This window comes from Eurosta solidaginis, chromosome 4, assembly GCF_040869045.1.
Source record: "Eurosta solidaginis isolate ZX-2024a chromosome 4, ASM4086904v1, whole genome shotgun sequence".
Taxonomy (NCBI): domain Eukaryota; kingdom Metazoa; phylum Arthropoda; class Insecta; order Diptera; family Tephritidae; genus Eurosta; species Eurosta solidaginis.
Genome location: NC_090322.1, coordinates 152,465,275 through 152,486,712, shown reverse-complemented (window position 1 = coordinate 152,486,712; position 21,438 = coordinate 152,465,275). Strand labels below are relative to the sequence as shown.

The 21,438-nt window shown below is 38.9% G+C and overlaps 1 protein-coding gene across 1 annotated transcript; it reads left to right on the top strand.

Moving 5' to 3' along the window:
- The first annotated feature begins 14,766 nt into the window (after positions 1–14,766).
- On the top strand, positions 14,767–16,327 carry LOC137250509 (ctenidin-1-like). The gene is made up of 2 exons (XM_067783450.1): positions 14,767–14,919; positions 15,023–16,327. Exons 1-2 carry the CDS (start codon positions 14,914–14,916, stop codon positions 15,713–15,715), a joined length of 699 nt encoding a protein of 232 aa, XP_067639551.1. The 5' UTR covers positions 14,767–14,913; the 3' UTR covers positions 15,716–16,327.
- The last annotated feature ends 5,111 nt before the right edge of the window (positions 16,328–21,438 follow it).

Here is a 21,438-nt window from a genome sequence, read left to right as displayed (position 1 = left end):
ATGTTGGACTTTATGTACACATCTATCAGCATCTGAAAGGTTTAATGTTTAACGTGACCATTCTCCGTTATATTTCTTTATTAGTCCCAGGAATATGTTTCCCCTTGCCATGACATTTCTCAACAGCGCTGTTTCGCTGCAGCACTAGATGTTCGCACATAAATTTTTCCAGGAGACTTTCTTCGCTCTGAAAATTTCATGCTTGTAGATTCTCAACAGATACCTATACTCGTCCCGGCTTCTAGCGGCATGCGCCAGCTTAATTATTATTTTACCTGTCTTCAAAGAGGACTCAGCTCATTGCTTCACAATGGCGGTTTTGATTTTTCTCTACATTTTCTTAGAGGACGAGCTCTGTTATACGCATTCATAAGCGTGTTTGTTAGGACATCATTGGACTCCTCCATTTTTGTCTCTACATGTTTCTGGAATTGCGTCCAGTATATTAACCTAGGGTTTATAAAGGTTCCCCCTTTCATTAACCACTTTATGGGGATGCTGAACCTGATATACGCATGGTCGGAGAAGGATTGTTTAGTAAGGACCATCCAATCATAGCTTAATATTTCACGTACAGGGCTCAATGTAATATCAAAAATATCGCTGGATGCTAGACCAAAATATTAGGGACACTTTCCCGGTTGGCCTTGCTATGAGACGAAATGGCTCAAATGTTAGCCCTAAACTGCTCACTCAAAAAGTCAGGCGGTATGGAGTTCGGCTAAGCCCTACACCAAAGACAAGTGGTTGATGAGCGCAATTCAAAGTTTTCGCAACCCAACTGTCAGCTTCACCTAAGCGAGGCGAATTGCCTTACAAATATGAATGTATCGTACACATATTTATCAGTCGAGGCTCTGGCAACATCTATTTCCTTACGGAACTGGGGGATGGGCGACAGGATAGCCCATATTCATATTAAATCGTCCAGCTATGGTCGGGCTTATACTTAAATGGTGCTTTTAACTGGAACGTACCGGATCTATATCCGGCATTGGACCATCAACATCGATAACACTACCCAAATCCAAGGTGCCTGTGCTAGTGAAGGATGACAACAACACAGATAATTTTTTCCTAAGCTTAAATCGGGTATCTCAATTAACGGGTTAACTGTATTTGCAAAGTCACTTTATATTAAAAAAATACCTTAGCAGCTGCAGATAATTTCCTATTCGCAAGCATGTTTACTTGCATTTATTGTCATTAATAATCATATTAAATTAATGGTTAGATTAATTAATTATAATTAGTTTTAATTTAGCAGGCGCATGCGAGTTGAGATTGCCAATTTCAAATGGCAGTAAGAAATGAAAAAAATTTAGTTGTTAAGCTTATGTATTGAGCTTTAAATATGTGCGATTATCAATGCGGGGATTAACCTGTTATTAAAATGTTTTTATATAATTTATATATATTATATATATATAAACATAAGGGTGGGTCAAAATTATTGTTAAAAAGGCACATTCAGTTTCTGAATCTATGGGTCATACTGAGTAATATTGTCCATGGGCTAATAGGGATGAAATGAATTTCGAGCCTTCCTAATTTTGTTAGAAAATTTTATATCCCAATCCGAATAGCGGCTCTCACAAATAAAATACATGAAAATAAATGTCAAATTCGGATTCGGATTGGGACACAAATTTTCTAACAAAATTAGGGAGGCTCGAAATTCATTTCATCCCTATGGTCCCATGGACAATATTATTCAGTATGACCCATAGATTCAGAAACTGGATATGCACCTGAAGTTTTTTTCCCTCCATTTTTACCCATACAATTTGACCCGCCCTAATAAACATAAAAAATTTAGTAGTATAGGTTGAAGGGCATTGACATACGTTTTTCTATACGACATCCATTGTTATGGGGCATGTGCTAAGTAGCTGACAGAAAAATAGTGAAGTTATGCAAATTTGTCAAACGTAAACAGGAATTCAAGAATGAAACAAAATCTAATATCATTAGCATACATACATGTGTTTATTTAAAATCAATACATTTTTAATGCTAAGTTCTGAAACTAACGTATGTTCTATAAATAAGAAAAAACATAAAAAATTACAAAAAAAAAAAAAGATTGGTTTACATTCTTGACTATGTAGTTAGTGGTTGCTGAATTGACATCCATATGGTAAAGGGTTATCCAAAAAAAAAAAAACATGAAAAATTTATGTTTCCTCCTTGAGTATGACAAGTGTACCACAGTAGATGGTATCGTTTTATTTTTTATATTATATTTTTAATCTTCTATATTTTTTAACCTTTGTTCTTGTAAATTATGTTTTATTTCTTTTATTTAATGCCGTAATTCAAATAATTGCTCCAGAAGAAGCCAAGGAAATTTGGCGAAACGTCGAGCTGTAAGGTGAAATAAATTGTTTTATTTGCACTAGTTCAGAATAGATCGGAAAAGCTTACCAAAAATATACGAAAATCAGTAAACCGATCGGAAACCAATATATAAAAAATCATAATGCCTTTTGAAAAATTTAGGCAATTCACAAGGCCTCTTTTCCAACGTATGTGCTATGATTTTAAACCTGTGCTTTGTTGTTGTTTATCATATAAAATAAAAATACAATTAAATTCAGCAGCCTTTGCGTATCGGGTATGCTAAGTCCAAGGGGAATTCAGTAGCAGGTGTGTTATCCCAACAGCTGATTGCTTTTTCTTGGTTGTTGGCGGCCACCGTGGTGTGATGGTATCGTGCTCCGCCTACCACACCGTATGCCATGGGTTCACACCCCGGGCAAAGCAACATCAAAATTTTAGAAATAAGGTTTTTCAATTCGAAGAAATATTTTCTAAGCGGGGTCGCCCCTCGGCAGTGTTTGGCAAGCGCTCCGGGTGTATTTCTGCCATGAAAAGCTCTCAGTGAAACCTCATCTGCGTTGCAGATGCCGTTTGGAGTCGGCATAAAACATGTAGGTCCCGTCCGCCCAATTTGTAGGGAAAATCAAGAGGAGAACGACGCAAATTGAAAGAGAAGTTCGGCCTTAGATCTCTTCGGAGGTTATCGCGCCTTGCATTTATTTTTTTTTTTTATGTTTCATACAATGAAGGTGTACCACAATAATTTAGTTAATCGAAATCAAGGAAAATTTTCTTTTGACTTGATATTCTTCTACACGGCGAATTATTTGAATTTTTGCCATCATCTTGTTCAGATTCGCCTTGGCGAAGTCACTGTCCAAAAAATTATTTATTAATTTCAAGGCTTGGGTCTTGTTATCCCATGAGCTGATTGCTGGTTCTAGATATGTTCCATACAGCGTCTTGGTTCAGCAATATGCGAGGCGAATCTATATAAGGTGATAGCAAAGCCAATTCAACACACTTCGCAGTGCAGAAAAATGTCAAGTCAAAAGAAAATTTGCATTATTTTTATTAAAGGCCGCGGTATAATCAAATTTTTCATATAGAGGTTTCTAACACAAGCTTATGTATTCCAGTAACATCGCCACAATCAACCAAGATGTTGCGTTTATAAATATGAAGGAACTTCAGACTTGGGAATTGAAGTTTATTTGGCCCATCACATACAACATTTGGCAAATACTTTCTAATATATTTTGTGTCATATTTATCTGGCTGCGAACAGTGGCGGGGTTGCAAGGGGTAAATGCGCTAACTCGCAAGCAGAACTTGCGGTGCGGGCGTTCAGGTCGATGACGTCAATGTCGTTAGTATACGCCAGTAATTGAAGAATGCTTTAGAGCTGAAATGTTCCCTCCATAATATAAAGTTTTCATTCTTACAGGAGCTTGCCCCGAACTTAAAACCTTCCATCTGTCGCCGATTTTTTGTTAAAATTTGCGGGCGTTAGTCCTGGTGGCTAGAAGCTCAAGCTTCTCGCACTCATGCGTCTGCCGATGCCTTTCTCTTCCTGTAAAAGCCCATTCACCTCAGCCTGGTTGTTAAGTGATCTGACCAAAAAAATGTATTATAGGGAATTTTGTTTTTGTAGAATATGTAATAGATATAACGACATATATAAATAACCTCGTTACCCCTAAGCACACACCCAACCATCGGTATGGTATGCTAATGTGGTTTGGATTTTAATTTCATTTTGTTGAATTTATGAAAATTTTGTTCAATTTTAAATATTTTACGCTTTTTTTTGTGTGCACTGAATAAGGCGAAATTACTAAATTAAAATTAGCCCCAGCGGATAAGGGACTTAGAATATACCCGCGGCATATATGCCTGCCATAAGAGGTGACTAAAATACTCAAATGATTCAATTGGTTGTGTAGCGTAACCAGGGGTTGTCAGCGCAATTTATAGCTTCTCCAACCCAATTTCCAACCTCACCCACCCGTGGCGAATCTTGTTTCTTTAGCAGCAGATGCTCTGGCGACCCCAAGTTCCATGGAACGAGGGGGTGGGGGAGGGATTGCCTTGAAGGTACAATGTGGTCATATTAAATCGTTCCCTAGATGGTCGGGATTGTACCTTAATGGTGCTTGCTACCGGAACGTACCAGATATATATCCGGCAAAGGACCAGCAACATAGACAACACTCCAAAAAACCTTGGGGGAGTGTTTTTATCGCTACAACAAAGAATAACTAAACTTCAGGGAAAAAATCCGTCAAAGCTTTCTTTGAATAAACCAATTCCTGTTCATAAGCTAGATCTTTTTCTAAAGGGACCAATTATCAACAGTAGTTCTTCAAACGAAAAATTGAAGAAGAAGCTTGGGCCAAAATCAGGTATGCCGAATTTACATATGGGCGATTCTCCGCTTCATTTTCAAGTATTTTCAACCATTTTTCTATGAGTTTTTATAGCTAAAAAACATTCCCAAAGTGAACGAGCTAGAGCTATTAATTTCTGCTCTTGATACTGAAACCTGCCACGGCTGTGACATTTTGACCATAAGTTGCTCATTAAAAAAACTATGAAAAAGCTAAAAGTATGACTCGCAAGATTTTCCGTAAAATTTTAAGGTTATGTCAGTAAACTTTAAAGAAAAATGGTACAAGAGACGGTACTTAACTTAAAACTACAAAATTACAAGTGCGACGGTTGTGACACGATTTTTTGATACGTACCGTTTTTCCAGTTCTTCAGTGTTTAAAAATGGATATTAGTTATTTTAAGATTGCAAACATTAACATGGAAATATACGCGGACACTTGCTGATCAAAATGCACACTCACATGTCACAAACCAGTGTGCACAAAAGCAGAACCAACGTAAGGATTTGAATAATATTTTTTACTCGAAGACTGAGGGACACTTTTCAAAATCAAATTACAAAGCGAAAATAGGAATGTTATCATTAAAAAACATTTAATATTGCAGATTAAGTCAATTATTTAATATAATGACAGTTTATTACTCGTGTAATTAAAGATTAACAAGTAAGACGGGACTGTTTTCGGCTGTGTCGAAGACTTCATACCTTTCATGAATGCGGCTGAACAATAATCTTATCCCGTTCGTAATCTCCAAATAATCGGATGTATTAGATAAGAAATATATAGATGTGCATACCTAAACGATTATTAAGATAAATATTAAATAAAAAATGGCAAAAAACCCCCTTATCTGAACGATAAGTTATATGGGATATATATTATATATAGCTCCGATCGAAATGATTTTTACAGGATTTCTTCTATGATATATTGGAATATATATCACCGAGTTTCACGTTTATACTTTTTAAATTGCGACAGGAATGACAAAAATCGTCTTATCTGAACGATCGGTTGTATGGGAGATATATGTTATAGTGGTCCGATGCTACCGGATCCGACAAATGTCTAATATAATACAAAAATACATCCTTGTGCCAAATTTCATTGAGATATCTCAAAATTTGAGGGACTAGTTTGCGTGAAAACAGACAGACGGACAGACGGACATGTCTATATCAACTCAGTTCGTCGCCCTGATCAATTCGGTATACTTAATGGTGAGTCTATCTTCTATATTTCTCAACGTTACAAACATCGGACCAAAGTTAATATACCATTTCATGTTCATGAAAGGTATAAAAAAGTTACCACCTAAAATGTTATGAAAAATGTGGCTGTGGACATGCCACGGTTGTGACATTTGTAGGGTATTATGAACTATAAATTCATAAAACTGATGACCAGTCAATAAAATTCAACATGAAACTTTAAAATAAACATAACTTTAACTCAATTACATAATTTAATTTAGTGCGAGATTTTTCAAGAACGTAACAACTGCAATATGTCCAGTATGTAACCTAGGCGATGATGAAAGTGTTCACCACTTTATCGGTGTTTGCCCAGCCTACAATGATTACCGGTTGGTTAGTTTTGGTGGAAAAGTTTTGAAACTGGCAAGTGTGGTAAACATCCTTAATGGGAGAGATTATGTAAGCTCTTTATGTCAAATAAGTTTAGTCAATTATAGTGTGGAGCTCAACACGTTTGTTACTGCCATAATTTTAATTTATTTTAAACTATTTTTAAGTCTTTAATGTTTATTCATTATCTTACAAATGTATGATCTTTTGAATGGTTGAAAATAAATATACTACTACTACTAATTTAATTCATAGAAAATGCTTTAATATATTTCAAATTTCGAAAAGACACAAAACTGTAAGTTCGCGGAGAATCGCCCATATAATTCTGTACATTAACGAATTGAAAAACCTTAATTTAACAACATCTCCACTTTTTGCGTGGCTTTACTTTCCACAAACTTTGTATGGCAGCATACATATTCGACCATACATTTAACTTATCTGATGATCCTTTGCTCGTAGGCTCCGGAAAAAGCAATAAGGTACCACCCGACCATCTCGGGAGAATTTCAATGTGTCTACGTTGAAACTTCTAGTTCATACAATCCAACCGCCGTGTGAAACTTGGCGTCGTCAGAGCTTCGCATGCTGGATAAACGGTTAGATGAGGTCGAAAAATGGGCTGGAGAAGCTTTAAATGTGATGGAAACCCCTTAAATCCAAAAGTCCACAAGACATGTGCGCTTCGTGGTTATAGTTTACCACATCATAAACATTAGCTCAAAAAGGAAGAGATCAACATAAATGAAGGCACCAGTAAAATGATATTAGGTTAGGTTAGGTTGGGTGGTAGCTTCCCTGATAGGGGAAGCTCACTTGGACAACATGACGGTCCGTTGTGATACCAAATATAATAAACTAAACTAACTGTGACGTAGATATAACTACTTAGAGAATCGTTGGGTAGCAACGATAAAGTTCCGAATGATCCCGATCTCAACCTTGGATAGCTCCTCGGGAGATCCAAGTGAGTCACGACCGAAATACTTTCGCCTAATTCTGGCAAAAGCTGGGCAGTCAAGCATAAAGTGATTTGGTGATTCCACCTCATCATCCTCCATACAGCTGCAGCAGGATGGAGTTTCCAATATATTGAGACGTACCGCATGGATACCCATGGGACAGTGCCCTGTCAAAACCCCAATGACCATTGATAGGTGAGCCTTAGTGAACCCAATTAGAAATATCTTGATACCCTGCAAGACGTAGTGTCCGCCCAACGTTTGCTGAGCTGACTCGAGGCCCAGCTATGGAAGAGCAATCCACAGGTGGCTAGCGGAATCCCGAAATCCCTACAGCCATCTTCATCCGGTTCAGTTGTACCGATTCGGGCTAAGTGATCCGCTTGACAGTTACCCGAAATATCACTTTGGCCCGGGGGCCAGATAATTTTAATTGTAAACTAATTCGATGCAATCGCAAGTGAGGTGAGGCACTCCCAGACCACCCTCGATCGCACTGTAGTTGAGCTCAAGGCCTTTATAGCCGCTTGGCTATCAGAGTAGATGTTAAATTCCCTAACCGTAGTAGCGCTGGATAGCATTTCATCCACCGCATCCTTAATCGCAGCAACTTCCGCTTGGAATACACTGCAGTGATCAGCCAACTTAAACTTGCGGCTTACATTTAGCTCTTGACAAAAGACCCCCCGCCAACCTTTACGTCCAACTTCGACCCATCCCTGAACAAGTTAACCGATCCCATGCCCCAGATAATTCCTCTTCCCCACTCCTCCCTCGGGGGAATGACTGGGGTGAAGGTTGTATAGGGAGCGGCCATCGGCATGAAATAGTCCGTCCTGTCCGGGATAAAGTCGAAACTAGTAAGAAGGCTAGAGTGTCCGAAATCAGAAAGCATATAACCCATATCACGAAGCCTGACTAACGATCCGGCCGCGGCTGCCTTTCCCGCAATATCTACTGGATGTATATTCAGCATGAAATTCAGTGCCAAGGTAGGTGTTGTTCTCATAGCGCCACTGATACCAATAAGCGCCGTCCGTTGCACTGACACTAACATTTTGGAGGTGCTCGCCGTGTCCAGTGCTTTCCACCAGACCAGCACCCCATAGAGCAGAATCGGTTTGACCACCATCCCATAAAGCCAGTGTACTACTCCTGGCGAGAGCCCCCATCTCTTTCCGATAGCCCCCCTGCAGCAGTATAAGGCAACCGCGGCCTTCCTGGCCCTATCTTCCACATTGGGCCTCCAGGACAGCTTCTTGTCCAGAACAATTCCCAAATATTTAACCCTGTCAGTAAGTACCAACGGTACCCCTCCAATCGATAGAGTTCTGAAGGGGTATATTATATCTCCTTGTAAAAAGAACCAATTCTGTTTTTCCCGGGTTGACCGCCAATCCACATGATTCAGCCCACCTAGCCACAGTATCCAGGTAGCCCTGCAGAACATCGCGCAGGGTGCCCAGAAATTTGCCTCTGACTAGGATAGCGAGGTCATCTGCATAGGCAACCACCCGACAACCATTGGCTTCCAGCTCCACAAGAAGCTCGTTGACTACCACAACCCAGAGCAGAGGAGATAGGACACCCCCCTGTGGCATGCCCCTGCACACCTTCCTCCTAATTATGGCCCCTCCCCACTCCGCTGCGACAATTCTGCCGCATAGAAGTTTGCTAATAAATTCAACCAGAGCCGCTTCGACTCCTAAACCCACCAGAGCTCTTTCGATTGCCCCCGGTAAGACATTGTTAAAAGCCCCCTCGATGTCTAGAAAGGCACCCAGAGCATACTCTTTATGTTCTAGAGACCCCTATATTTGCTTTACAATCGATTGGAGAGCCGTTTCCGTGGATCTGCCCTTGCAGTACGCATGCTGTGAAGCCGACAGTAACCCCCAGGTATCCTTTCCTGTAGGTACAGGTCAATCAGCCGCTCAAACGTCTTAAGAAGAAACGACGAGAGACTGATTGGCCTGAAATCATTAGGTGACACATGAGAGCTCCTGCCGGCCTTCGGAATGAAGATGACCCTAACCGTGTGCCACGACTTAGGGATATAGTTAAGCCTGAGGCAGTTAGTGTAGATGATGGCCAACCAGTGGCAGGAAATCCCTAAAGACTTTTGAAGTTGCGCAGGAATGATGCCATCCGGACCGGGTGACTTATAGGGCTTGAACGAATTTATAGCCCAGGATATTTGACTTTCCCGTAGTGGAATGGCAGGCATTTCTGCATGGCCAGCAACCGCCGACCATGCAAGCGAAAATCCCTGTGCAACTGGGACATCGGGAAAATGATTGTCCAGTAAAAGTCTCAGGGACTCCTCGCTACTCATCGACCAGTCCCCACCATCATCTCTCAGATACCCCCGAGGGGCGGGATTCCTAGAGAGTATTGTTCTAAGCCTCGGGGATTCATTGCAGCCCTCTACGCTTTCGCAGAAACTTTGCCATGAATCTCGCTTGGCTATCCTTATTTCATATTTATAAATCCCCAGACTCACCTTATAGAGCTCCCAGTCCGAGGGTAGTTTACTCCTCCTGGCTCTGTTAAAGAGCCGCCTACTGGACGCTCTTAGGCCGTCAAGGGAATCAGACCACCAGGGCGGCTTGCCCTTCCCCCTGTAAGTTTTCAGTGGGCAGGACTGTTGAAAGGCGCTATTGCTTGCCGAGGTGAAGTTTTCCACCAGACCGTCTATTTCAGATTCGGACAGGTCCGAACCAACAATAGGCGCCTCAGGCAATAGCTCTCTCAACTTCCTACAATACAAGTCCCAGTTGGTACTTTTAGGGTTCCTAAAAGATATTTTACCGGGACGTTCTTCGTTCACCGAGAACTGAATATATCGGTGATCAGAGAAGGAGTGCTCGTTGAGAACTCTCCAGTCAGATATCCGATCTTCCAGTTCTCTGCTAACCAGGGTGAGGTCCAGGACCTCCTCCCTTACCGCAGTAATAAATGTCGGGTCATTCCCCCTATTACATATACAAAGTCCCTCATCTACAATAAAAGTAAATAAAGACTCACATCTGGTGTTCGTATCCGAGCTCCCCATATGTTATGGTGTGCATTATCATCGGCACCTATGATTACGCCAACACCTCTCCGCCTTGCTTCAGCGGTGATTTCGCCCAGTATCACAGGTGGTGGTCCCGTTACGTCCCCATGGGGCATATACGCTGAGACCACCCACAATTCGTTACTGCCTCGCTCGAGGCAGACCGTGGTTACGTCAGCATTGCTGAAATTAGAGAGAATAAAAGCTTTAAATTCCTTTTTATTAAGCACACAGGATCTAGGCCTACCTGCCTCCCCATGCACCAAGGTATTGAATTTTCCCGTCCTTAATCCAGCAATTTTTCCGCCGTTACTTCTAAGCCACGGCTCCTGGACAAGGACTATATCCACTCCGCCTTTCTCAAGACAGAGCAACAAGTTTGCGGAAGCCGTCTTAGAATGCTGCAGATTGATTTGACGGATTTCCATCAACACCACTCTTCTTCTTCTGCATCCCATCCTTGGCGGCTTCGCCCTCGGAGACTAAGTAAAATGATATTACAATAATAAAAAGAAATACTATTTTGGCGCTGGTGAAACTGCGAAGAGATTAAGGGTCAAGCTTCTATTCCAATTTGTGGTGTGCTGGATTTGAATTATTTCCTTAAAATCGGCGGACACAAAAACTCGGAAAAACATTTTTGTAAAAGTGTCTTGAACCTTGTTTTAAATAACTGGAAAAAAGATCTGAGCAAAAATAAACGTCTAATAGCTGTATTCCTAGACTTAAAACGTGCTTTTGAGAATATCGATCAAAATGTATTGCTAAAAAAACTTTATGGCATAGGTGTTACGGAAACGGAGCTTTAATGCTTCAAAGAATTTATAATGAAGAGAAGTCAAAGAATTGTAGTTCGATCATCCCTGTCAGAAAAAAAGATAGATGCCTGTTGGACTTCCGCAAGGGTTTGTCCTGGCGCCTATTCTATGTATTTAATATTTATATTGTGACGAATATTAGCAACACTAAGGCATACTATCATCACTAAATTCGTTACAATATTAATGATATAACTAATTCTCTAAAGTACTGTTATATTAAACTCTTTGCTGACGATACATTCTTGATGCTTAGTGGAGATAATATCACTGAAATATATATAAAATTACAAGAAGACTTAAACAGAGTATATGATTGGTTATGCTCGAATAGATTGAAACTGAATATAAGCAAAACAATATTTATGGTTATATCAAGAAGGAATTTTCAAAACAATGAGTTACCACTTCTAAATATAAACAGCGGAGCTATTGACAAAGTCAGCACTTTCAAGTATTTAGGAATCAAAATCGATGATAAACTCAAATTTAGTGAGCACATCGATTACACAGTTGGGAAAATAGCCAACAAGATATATTTCATGCATAGAACCTGCAAGTGCTTAAGTAGACGGTACATGGTAATGGTTTACAGATGGATAATCGAACTTCACTTCATATATTGTCCAAAATTTTTCTTCATTATGAGAGATAGCCAAATTTATAAACTGCAAAAGCAACAAAACCTAGCTATGCAATTTATTCTTAGGAAACGCTGAGGCACATCTATCAGAGATGTGCTAACCGCTCTAAATTGGCTAAGCATTAAACAGCTACTGTTTTATCATACGATGAAGTTTATTACAAACATAATAGAAGGCAACGTGCCTGATTATTTGAAAAATAAAATATTAAATGAAAGACGCGATAACCTCCGAAAATATTTAAGGCCGAGCTTTTCTTCCAATTTACGTCGTGTTCCTTTTTAATTTTTCCTACAAGGTGGCGGGACGGGACCTACTTGTTTTATGCCGACACCGAACGGCATCTGCAAGGCAGATGTGTTTTCACTGAGAGCTTTTCATGACAGAAATACACTCGGAGTGCTTTCCGAACATTGCCGAAAAGTAACATAAAATATGTAAGAATAAATGATTTTACTTTACATGCTTATAGAACAGAAGCAGACAAATGTAATTTGTACTATAGGGGACTAAAATTCTACAAAGAATTACCAAATGATGTTAAAAATCTAGTAACATAAGGGAAGTTAAACACAAATTGTACAATTACTGTAGAACACTGCCGTTCTAGTGCAGGGTAGGAAAATTTCCGAATCACCAATAGCATTGCATACATCCCGAGTACGCTACGCTGGCACTAGGAAGCTTTCCCACGTATGAAAAAAGTAGCCGAAGCTCATACTGTAACGCATCACTCAACCTAATAAGTGCATCGCCGCACGGTGGGGTATTTGATCAATCTAGCTGGCCAAAACTAAAACAGCAGTTATTTCTGTTAAACAAGTGGTTGTCTCACTTCATTGTTATGAAAGGAAATTTTTTACAGTAAATTCACGGTGTTCCGCGCAGAATTACTTGGAGCGAGCCCCCGGTTTCGGAGGGACACGGGGTAATTTTTTTACATTACATGAGATATGTATGTCAATATGGGTATCAAACGAAAGGTATTTTAGTCCGCATTTCTATTGACCCTTTTGAGTAGGTTTGCCACTTAGGGTTGCCACCTCACCTCCTTTTTTATATTTCTTTGTATATCCACCACCATCTTGGAAACGGATTGACCGATTTGAATCAAATTTGGTTCATCGATACAGTATTACATTCTAAGACTTTTCACCTAGGTGTTGCCAATGAGGATGTTTTCACAAGGTTGCCACCTTTTGCCAATAGGGGTATCAGTCTCTTACAAAATTGATCACCAATAAAAAATTCGCGGGTATGCTCCCCCGTTTTTGTTATTAAACTTTGAAACAAACATAAGCTAATGTATTGCCAAAAAATTACTGACATGATATGCCATGAAAAAAAGATATATCTTTTTGTTTGCAAGGGTTTAAAAAATGTAATATTGAAAAGTAGTAGCATTACAAGTAGAATAATTCAGTTAAAACATGCGGTATAAAAAACCTAACATATGAATTAAAAACACATTTACCTGTCCTAGAAGAAAATGTAACTAGATTTCATTAAGGCTAAAAAAGTGAACAAGTATTTAGGTTAGAATGTATATTGCTTTTTAATCCCAAAATACATCGAACTGCACACAATTTTTATACAACTTTAGATGTGCGCGGTTAGCTCCGTTGACGTTGCAGATGGGTTTTGGGGTATGTATACTATTCAGTGGACATCTAGGAACGTCAGGGAGAGTATTTAAAAAAAAGTTGGAATATTTTGAAAAATCGTCTTTTGGACAGCTAAATTGATCAAACCCCACCGTGCGCCGTTCAGATGTTGCCTTCGCAATTTAAGTACGTTAACAGCGCCAGATACAACTGGTACCATCCTTACGTTGGTGTCATTCGTCCGCTACCTATCTCTCACTCCATTTGGGCAGTCAATACATTCATATAAATAACTTAAATTAGATTATTTATTAGTTACTATATATAGGTATACGCTAGACTTAGTATAAGCTGTAAGAAATAAATAAATAAATTAATTAAAACGATTCTTTAACTTGGGCTTGGCACCGACCGCACCACAGCTACCAAACTTGATCATACCAATGTGATCGTAACGAAAGGGAATTTCCAACTGGCCTTCCGTGGCCTTCAATTAACACCTCGAAATAATAACCAAAGCAGAGACCCAATTCCATTTATTGAAAGTTAATTGTCACATAAAGATTATTATTCACAAATAAAAGATGGTCAGCGATGAAAAAACAAAAAACCATATCAATTAATGAAGTTAAAATTAAACAAAAAACGTAATACAAGAAGAAGCCACCTGGTGTTAGGCTAATGATTTGATTGTTTAGGAGTTTGCTTAGAAAATTTTAACTAGTAATCATTTTATAATATGCTCTAACATGCCTTACATGTATGTATGTATGTATGTAGCTACTCTACGATTAATGGGCCTTAGCCCTCGCTAAGTTCAAAAATGTTGGTTGTCTTGTAGTTTGGCTCTATAAATTTCAGCAACCCACCAACCTCATCATCAATTTCATTTCAAAATGCGTATTTCCTTTAATCACGTTGGTTTTTTTTTATTTCCATTTACAAATTCATTATGAAACTGTTGCAATATGCTAACCGCTTGCAGCACCAACACCATTGACATAACGCCAATGTTATGGTTTGAACTTGTTTTTAGAAAAAAAAACCAAATGAAGTTAGTAACACACAACTCATCTCATGCCATACAAAGATGATGGAGATTCCAAAACTTGAAAAATAAAAAAAAAAAAAATTAACAGCTGCTTGACCGGGAGATTATGTTTGGTTTTTAATGTTTTGTTTTTCTTCTTTCTTCACTGCTACAAATAATCTTTTACTTCGTGGTCGCCTTTCGCATCTATGAATTTTATATCAAACACCATCTATTTAGCAAAATTGTTGTAATTCGCGCTTTGAATGCAGTCAAACACTTTCGTTTTCATAAATTTTGTTTCTCATCGAATTTTGTTTTTGGGGCAGCAGCGCAACATTTTACAGCGTCGGCGCACTTTGGTGCTATATAAAGTTGGTAGATGACACTGGAAAGTCATCAGTAACACAGTTCCCTTTGCAACTGGTGTTTGGTTAACTTCGTCTACTTTCTTACCTGTGCCACATAACTAAGCATAAACTACAACAAAATGAAGGTATGGCTACACTGAAAAAAAGTGCAAATCCTGTGATAAACGTTAAAAAGGATTACAAAATATTCACGCTGCAAATTTTTTTTCTACAAATTCTTTCTTGCAGATTTTCATTTGCATTTTAGCAGTAGCAGCCACAGCTCAAGCAGGCTTCTTGAGTCTTGGTGGCGGTGGCGGCGGCGGCGGCGGTGGTTATTCATATGGTGGCGGCGGCCATAGCGATCACGGTCATGGTGGCGGCGGCGGCGGACATGGTGGCGAAGTAAAAATCATCAAAGTCATTAGTGAAGGCGGCCACGGTGGCGGTCATGGTGATCATGGCGGTTATGGCGGTGGCGGCTTTGATGCTGGTTTCAGTGGCGGACATGGCGGTGGTTTTGATGGCGGCTACGGCGGCGGACATGACGATCATGGCTCCGGAGGTGAAGTGAAAATCATTAAAGTTATCAGCGCTGGCGGCGGTGGTGGACACGGCGGTCACGGTGGTTACAGCGGTGGTGGCGGTCATGGTGGACACGGCGGTGGTCATGGTGGTGATGTGAAAATCATTAAAGTTGTGCATGAAGATGGCGGTTTCGGCGGTGGTCATGGTGGTGGCTTTGATGGCGGTTATGGTGGTGGTGGGCATGGTGGACATGATTCTGGTGCTGAAGTTAAAATCGTAAAAGTCATCAGTGATAGCGGCTCCGGCGGTTATGGCGGCGGTGCTGGTGGTTGGAGTTCTGGTGGCGGCGGTGGTGGCTGGTCTTCGGGCGGTAGCGGCGGTTGGTCTGCTGGTGGCGGCGGTGGCTGGGATTAAGCTCAACTCATTTGCCATAAATAGCAGAAATTTTTTGTACATATTGTACTATTCGCAAGCGTTAGTGTGTTACGACATGATTTGTTGGCAGCACCACACAGCCAAATGGCACATCAACTGAGACTGATTAATACAAACAAATATGTTAGCATGTGTATCATGGTTGTCCACTGCCCATTGCCGAATTTGCGTAATCACGCCATCAACGCGTTTTGCCCCAACATCACCATTACAACTATTAGCAAATTGTGTTCATCACACACCACCTTCTCTTCTTCATAGATATGCATAAAAGGTGACTTGGATAGTCATTTTGTTTCGTTGCTGCATGCCAAATGTCATTCCTAATCCGCTGTGTCATATTGCACCTGCATACGATTTAAGGAAATATTAATCGTATTGTGATATACAATCATAACTGTGTACATACATATAAACCCACACATTACTAGCCGTCTAAGTGTAAATGTTAAATATTTGAATTTTTGTTGTAATGTACCTGTTTAGCAACAACGTAAGTTTGTAGACGTTGTTGATGTTGTTATATTTGTTTTTATTGTTACCAAAAAATAACAAGAAGAAAATAAAAAAAAAAAAAAATGTATAAAAAAACTTTATTTTATTTTCTTAAAAAATCCAATGCGAAAGCAATAAAAATGTTTATAGACGCGGAAATGTCTAGATAAAATGTAAAACAATTTTCGTTGTTATCTCGATTCGAACCCGCGATCTTAAAATGTAAAATTTTTGGCAGTCAAACATTTTGAACCACTGTTATTGAAACTGTTATAACAAATTGATTAGATTTTATTTCTTCCTCAAAAATTAAAGACATTATATACACTGAAAGAAACAGACTGGTAAAATCAACCGAAATACAGACCAATTCAACCGAAATTTCTGTAAATTTTTATACATCGCAACAAGATGTTGAATCAACAGCGCACAAATCGTTGATTCGTAATTGACCGTTTTAGTAGTCAAATGAACAAAAAAAAGTTGTTGCGACAACTATGTTGCCATATAAATAAATGAATGTAGGGGGCGATAACCTCTGAATAGATTTTAGGCCAATCTTCTCTCTCTATTTGGGTCATGCTCCTTTTTAATTTTTCTTACAAATTGGCGGGACGCGAACTACTTGTTTTATGACGACTCCGAACGGCATCTGCAAGGCATATGAGTTTTCACTGAGAGCATTTCATGGCAGAAATACACTCGGAGTGCTTGCCGAACACTGCCGAGGGGCGACTCCGCTTAGAAAATTTTTCTTCTAATTGAAAAAGGTTATTTCTAAAATTTTGATGTTGGTTTTCCCGGGGTGTGAACCCAGGGTCTTCGGTGTGGTAGGCGGAGCACACTACCATCACACCACGTCGGCCGCCATATAAATACGTGAATACATAAATACGCATGCTTGTTACACATACTGATAACTGATTTCCAATTCTTTCAGTTGCAGCTCAGCTCATTCTCAATTTTTTTTCTCGCATGTAGTTGCCACACTTGATTGTTTCGAACAAAACTTGTAGTATAAATGTTTGACGGAACATTTTAAAAAGAGAACTTGTAAGTTATAGAAAAGTAAAGGATCAAATCGCAGGAAGGTAATTCACCACTGGAGCAACTTTACATGTAATTCGGCAAGTTTAATTTTCGTAACACTTTATGTTGAGACGATTCCAAAACAATTCAAACTTTTATTTTGTCGGAAACATCAACATTAAAAAAGGATTTTTTTTTTTATTATCTTATTAGATTCGTTCGCGTGAGTGAAAATTCATAAAAACTTGAACTAAATGTTACTAACTTTGGAAAAAACCTGTTCGTTCAAGCAAAACTTTTGCAACAAGAGGGCGCAATTTTGCATTTCGCTTGGACGAGAAGTTGCAAAATTGTACCCGATAAATAGGTGTCCCGGTATCTCATAATTTTTTTCACAATAAATTCAAAAAAGGGTTTTTTCGTTTTGTGTTGATAACTGAAAAACTAGTTTTTCCTTGTTTTCCCATCTTGTGTGTTTTTTCGATTTGATGTTTTTCTTATTTTGGTGTTTTTTTTAGCAAGTGGAACCATCGTCATAAGTACAAAGTAGAGAGCGCAGTGAGCATAAAATTCTCTTTGAAATTTGCTCATGTATTGACAGTTGATCGCCGTTGAAATGACCTGTAAGATCAGTTGTCAGAAAAACAGTTAGATTGATTAGGAATCTGTAAATTTTACAAAATTTTGTTAACTTAAGAGCGACAATTTCTCTTCTGTTGAAATGACTAAATTAATTTGTTCGCTTGACAAAGAACTCTGTCGAATTAACCATAATTCGATCAATTTCACCGAATCTCCGTTAAGTCAAGAACAACAGAACCGATTTGTTTAATTTACTAGCACCATTTCTTTCAGTGTATGTCCAACATAAGACGTGGAAGCCCGAACCACTGCTCCCATATCTACAGAGGTATGTTTATTTCACCAAATTGTTATAGGTAGCTGTAAAAAGAGTTATAATAGTTGCTTTTGCTTGCAAATGAGCTTGAAAAAAAAAAATGCTTCAACTATCTAAATAGTTTCATCATGGCGGAACCATACAGGTGGTAGAAGGAAATTAGGTAATTGGTACGGCTGCATTTTTGCTTGGTTTAGACGCGATAAAGTAAAAATTTTCAAGCCATTTTTTTTGAACATTTAATGCAGTTTGTTTTTAAAATGTCCACTGTATATAACGGTAATTATCATTTCTTATAATAATTATTCTTCATTGAATAATCTGCTGTCAAACTGTTAGTTGTTGACGCGCTACGTAGTACAATTTACATAAGTGAAATAACGCGAAGTTTAAAATTAAATAAAACTTTGTGGTGAAACAAAACCTGAAATATTTTTTGGTTATTTAAAATCTATATATAATTACACTATTTTGCAAGTGTTCAAACGTTTTTTGGTTTAGCATTTTTACGTAATTATAAGTTATTTAATGTGTACTATTTTTGTGCTGAAAATATTGTTACGAATATTAGTAAAACTAAGTGGTGCTGCTATCTCTAAGCCGATGCTAAACAGTGATATCATGCACATCCATATATAAATCATTATGTATATACATAAACGAAACAATAATTGCGTCTACACATATGTACCATGTACGTATACGAGCAGCGGAGAATCAATGCACAAACACATGCATATATCTGAGATACTCGTGAAAGTATGCAATGAGAGAAGCTACAAAATCGTGCAATTGTAGTTACAGCTGAGAAATTTGAGAGCTGATAGCAACTAGTAGATTCTGGAAATGGAAGCTCCTAGAAGATGCGAACGTTGAAATCAGAGAGTATAAAAGGCAGCAAATGTAGAGGCGCTGGAATTCAGTTTGATTTGAGCTATCAAGCAGTTATTGATTAAGCACGCAATCTGTCGGGAAATAGTAGAGTTTCATTTGAGCTATCAATCAGTTTGGTTGTTAAGCAAGCTAGTTGCAAAGTATAAGTGTTATTGTGAAGTACTTTAATAAAGGTCATTTTTCCATTATTCAATATTGGAGTTATTTATTCAACAGTTTAGTGATTCGAACTTAGCAGAAGGGCAAATAAGAGGATTTGCAAGTAAATTCGTTACAATATGTAAAATCTTACCACGATAATTTTTGAATTTCTACAATAATTCAATATTATTGCATATAACTCAAATGATTCTTTATCCCCGTAGGTCCCTTTTGATATAATGACGATCACAAAGAGGGAGTTGTATGAGGCGTGGGTTGTAGAACTTGGCCAAAAGCAAAAGGATAAAGTCGTTTTAGGCCACGTATGTACTGTTTCTGGGAGGGAGTAAATAAAGACAAGGGATTGTATGACGAATGCTGCAGTAAAGTTCGAATTTTTTTTATTAAATTTTGTATGAAATGGATTCAAGTGAATTACACCACAGTTAATTTTCTTGGAAAGTTTGCTTCATGGCTTGAAGAGGATAAGAAATTTAAATATAGGTATGTTCAATTGTGAACAAAAGAACAAGATAAGGCTATAAGATAGTTTTTGTTGGGGGTAAATTAAAAATTTTTGGGTCCAACCTCCCAAACCCCCACCCCCTTCGCCAATCCTCACTGAAGAGGGGGGGGGGGGGGTAAGGCATTCAAACATATACACTTGTTTTGAATGACATGTATTAATTTTTCAGTGAGTTATTAATTTTTTGCTTCTAAATCATGCAAAAATGCCACTGTTCTGCGAGGAGTTGGTAAGGCACATGCATCAGCGTCTTCGGAAAATATTGTAACGAATTTGCTGCAAATCCTCTTATTTACAATCCTCTGCTAAGTTCGAATCACTAAACTGTTGAATAAATAACTCCAATATTGAATGATGGAAAAATGGCCTTTATTAAAGTACTTCAGAATAACACTTATACTTTCTAATCGCTGGCTTAATAACCAAACTGATTAATAACTCAAATGAAACTCTACTATTGGCCGCCAGATCGCGTGCTTAAGCAAACTGATTGATAGCTAAACTCAAACTGAATTACAGCGCCTCTACATCTGTTGCCTTTATACCCTTTGGTTTCTTCGTTCGCATTTTTCCAGAATCTACTAGCATTGTCCATGAGCTCTCAAACTTCTCAGCTATAACTAAAATTGCACAATTTTATACATCTTTTAGGCGCTTCCAGAATCTACTAGTCCAGTAGCTCTCAACTTCTCAGATATATGCATGTGTTTGCGCATTGACTCTCCGCTGCTCGTATTCGTACATGGTACATATATGTAGACGCAATTATTTATTCGTTTATGTAGATACATAAAGATTGAATTATTGATGTGAATGTTTTTAGTTACAGTCTCTCGCGCGCACATAGGCGTATAAGTAAATGCATCTGTGTGTGACATCTCTTGGCTGCTTTATATATGTGTATACATGATTTGATTATTGACGTAAATATCGCTTAGCATGGCCTTAGTGATGGTATAGCATCACATCCGTGACAATATGATTGCTGTTGTTGTTGTTGTAGCAGTGCTTCGCCTCATCCAATAGGCGCGACTACTCACAAATTTCATCAATATCCTCTAGCAGGAGTCCAAAGAAACTTTCAGTTTTAACAGGGGTTGACCAGAGTGAGAGGGGTGTTAGAGGCATTAGTTCGACATTGCAATTAAAGAGATGGTTGGTCTCATATGGGGACACATTGCAAGCAGGATATACATTGTGTAGGTCGCGGTTGATTCTGGATATGTAAGAGTTTAACCTGTTACAGAATCCAGATCGAAGTTGAGCTAGATCGATGCGCGTCTGCCTAGAAAGAGTGCTTTCCTCTTCTGCATGTTCAGGGCATTTATCTTTAAGGGATCGCTGGGCAATTCCTGGCAAAGAGGTCCGACGCCTTTTTGTGGATAACACTGAAGACCTGTTTGTGTTTCTCAAGTGCCGTATATCCTCATAATGCTTGTGGAGTTGACTTCTTACTGTCCTGTGCGGTGTGGCCTCTTCAATCAGATGTCTGTTGGGATGCTCAGGTTTCTGGGTATTCAACAGAAACTGTTTGTTCAGCATTTCAATTCTCTCGCTAATGGGGAGCGTTCTCGCCTCATTGTGTAAGTGTAGTTCTGGGGTCATAGGAAGACAGCCCGTAGCGGTTCTGAGAGCAGTGTTTTACAGGCATGTATTTTATTCGAGTGAGTAACCTTAAGGCTTAACCATATCGAGGATGCGTGGCATGAACGCTGCCGG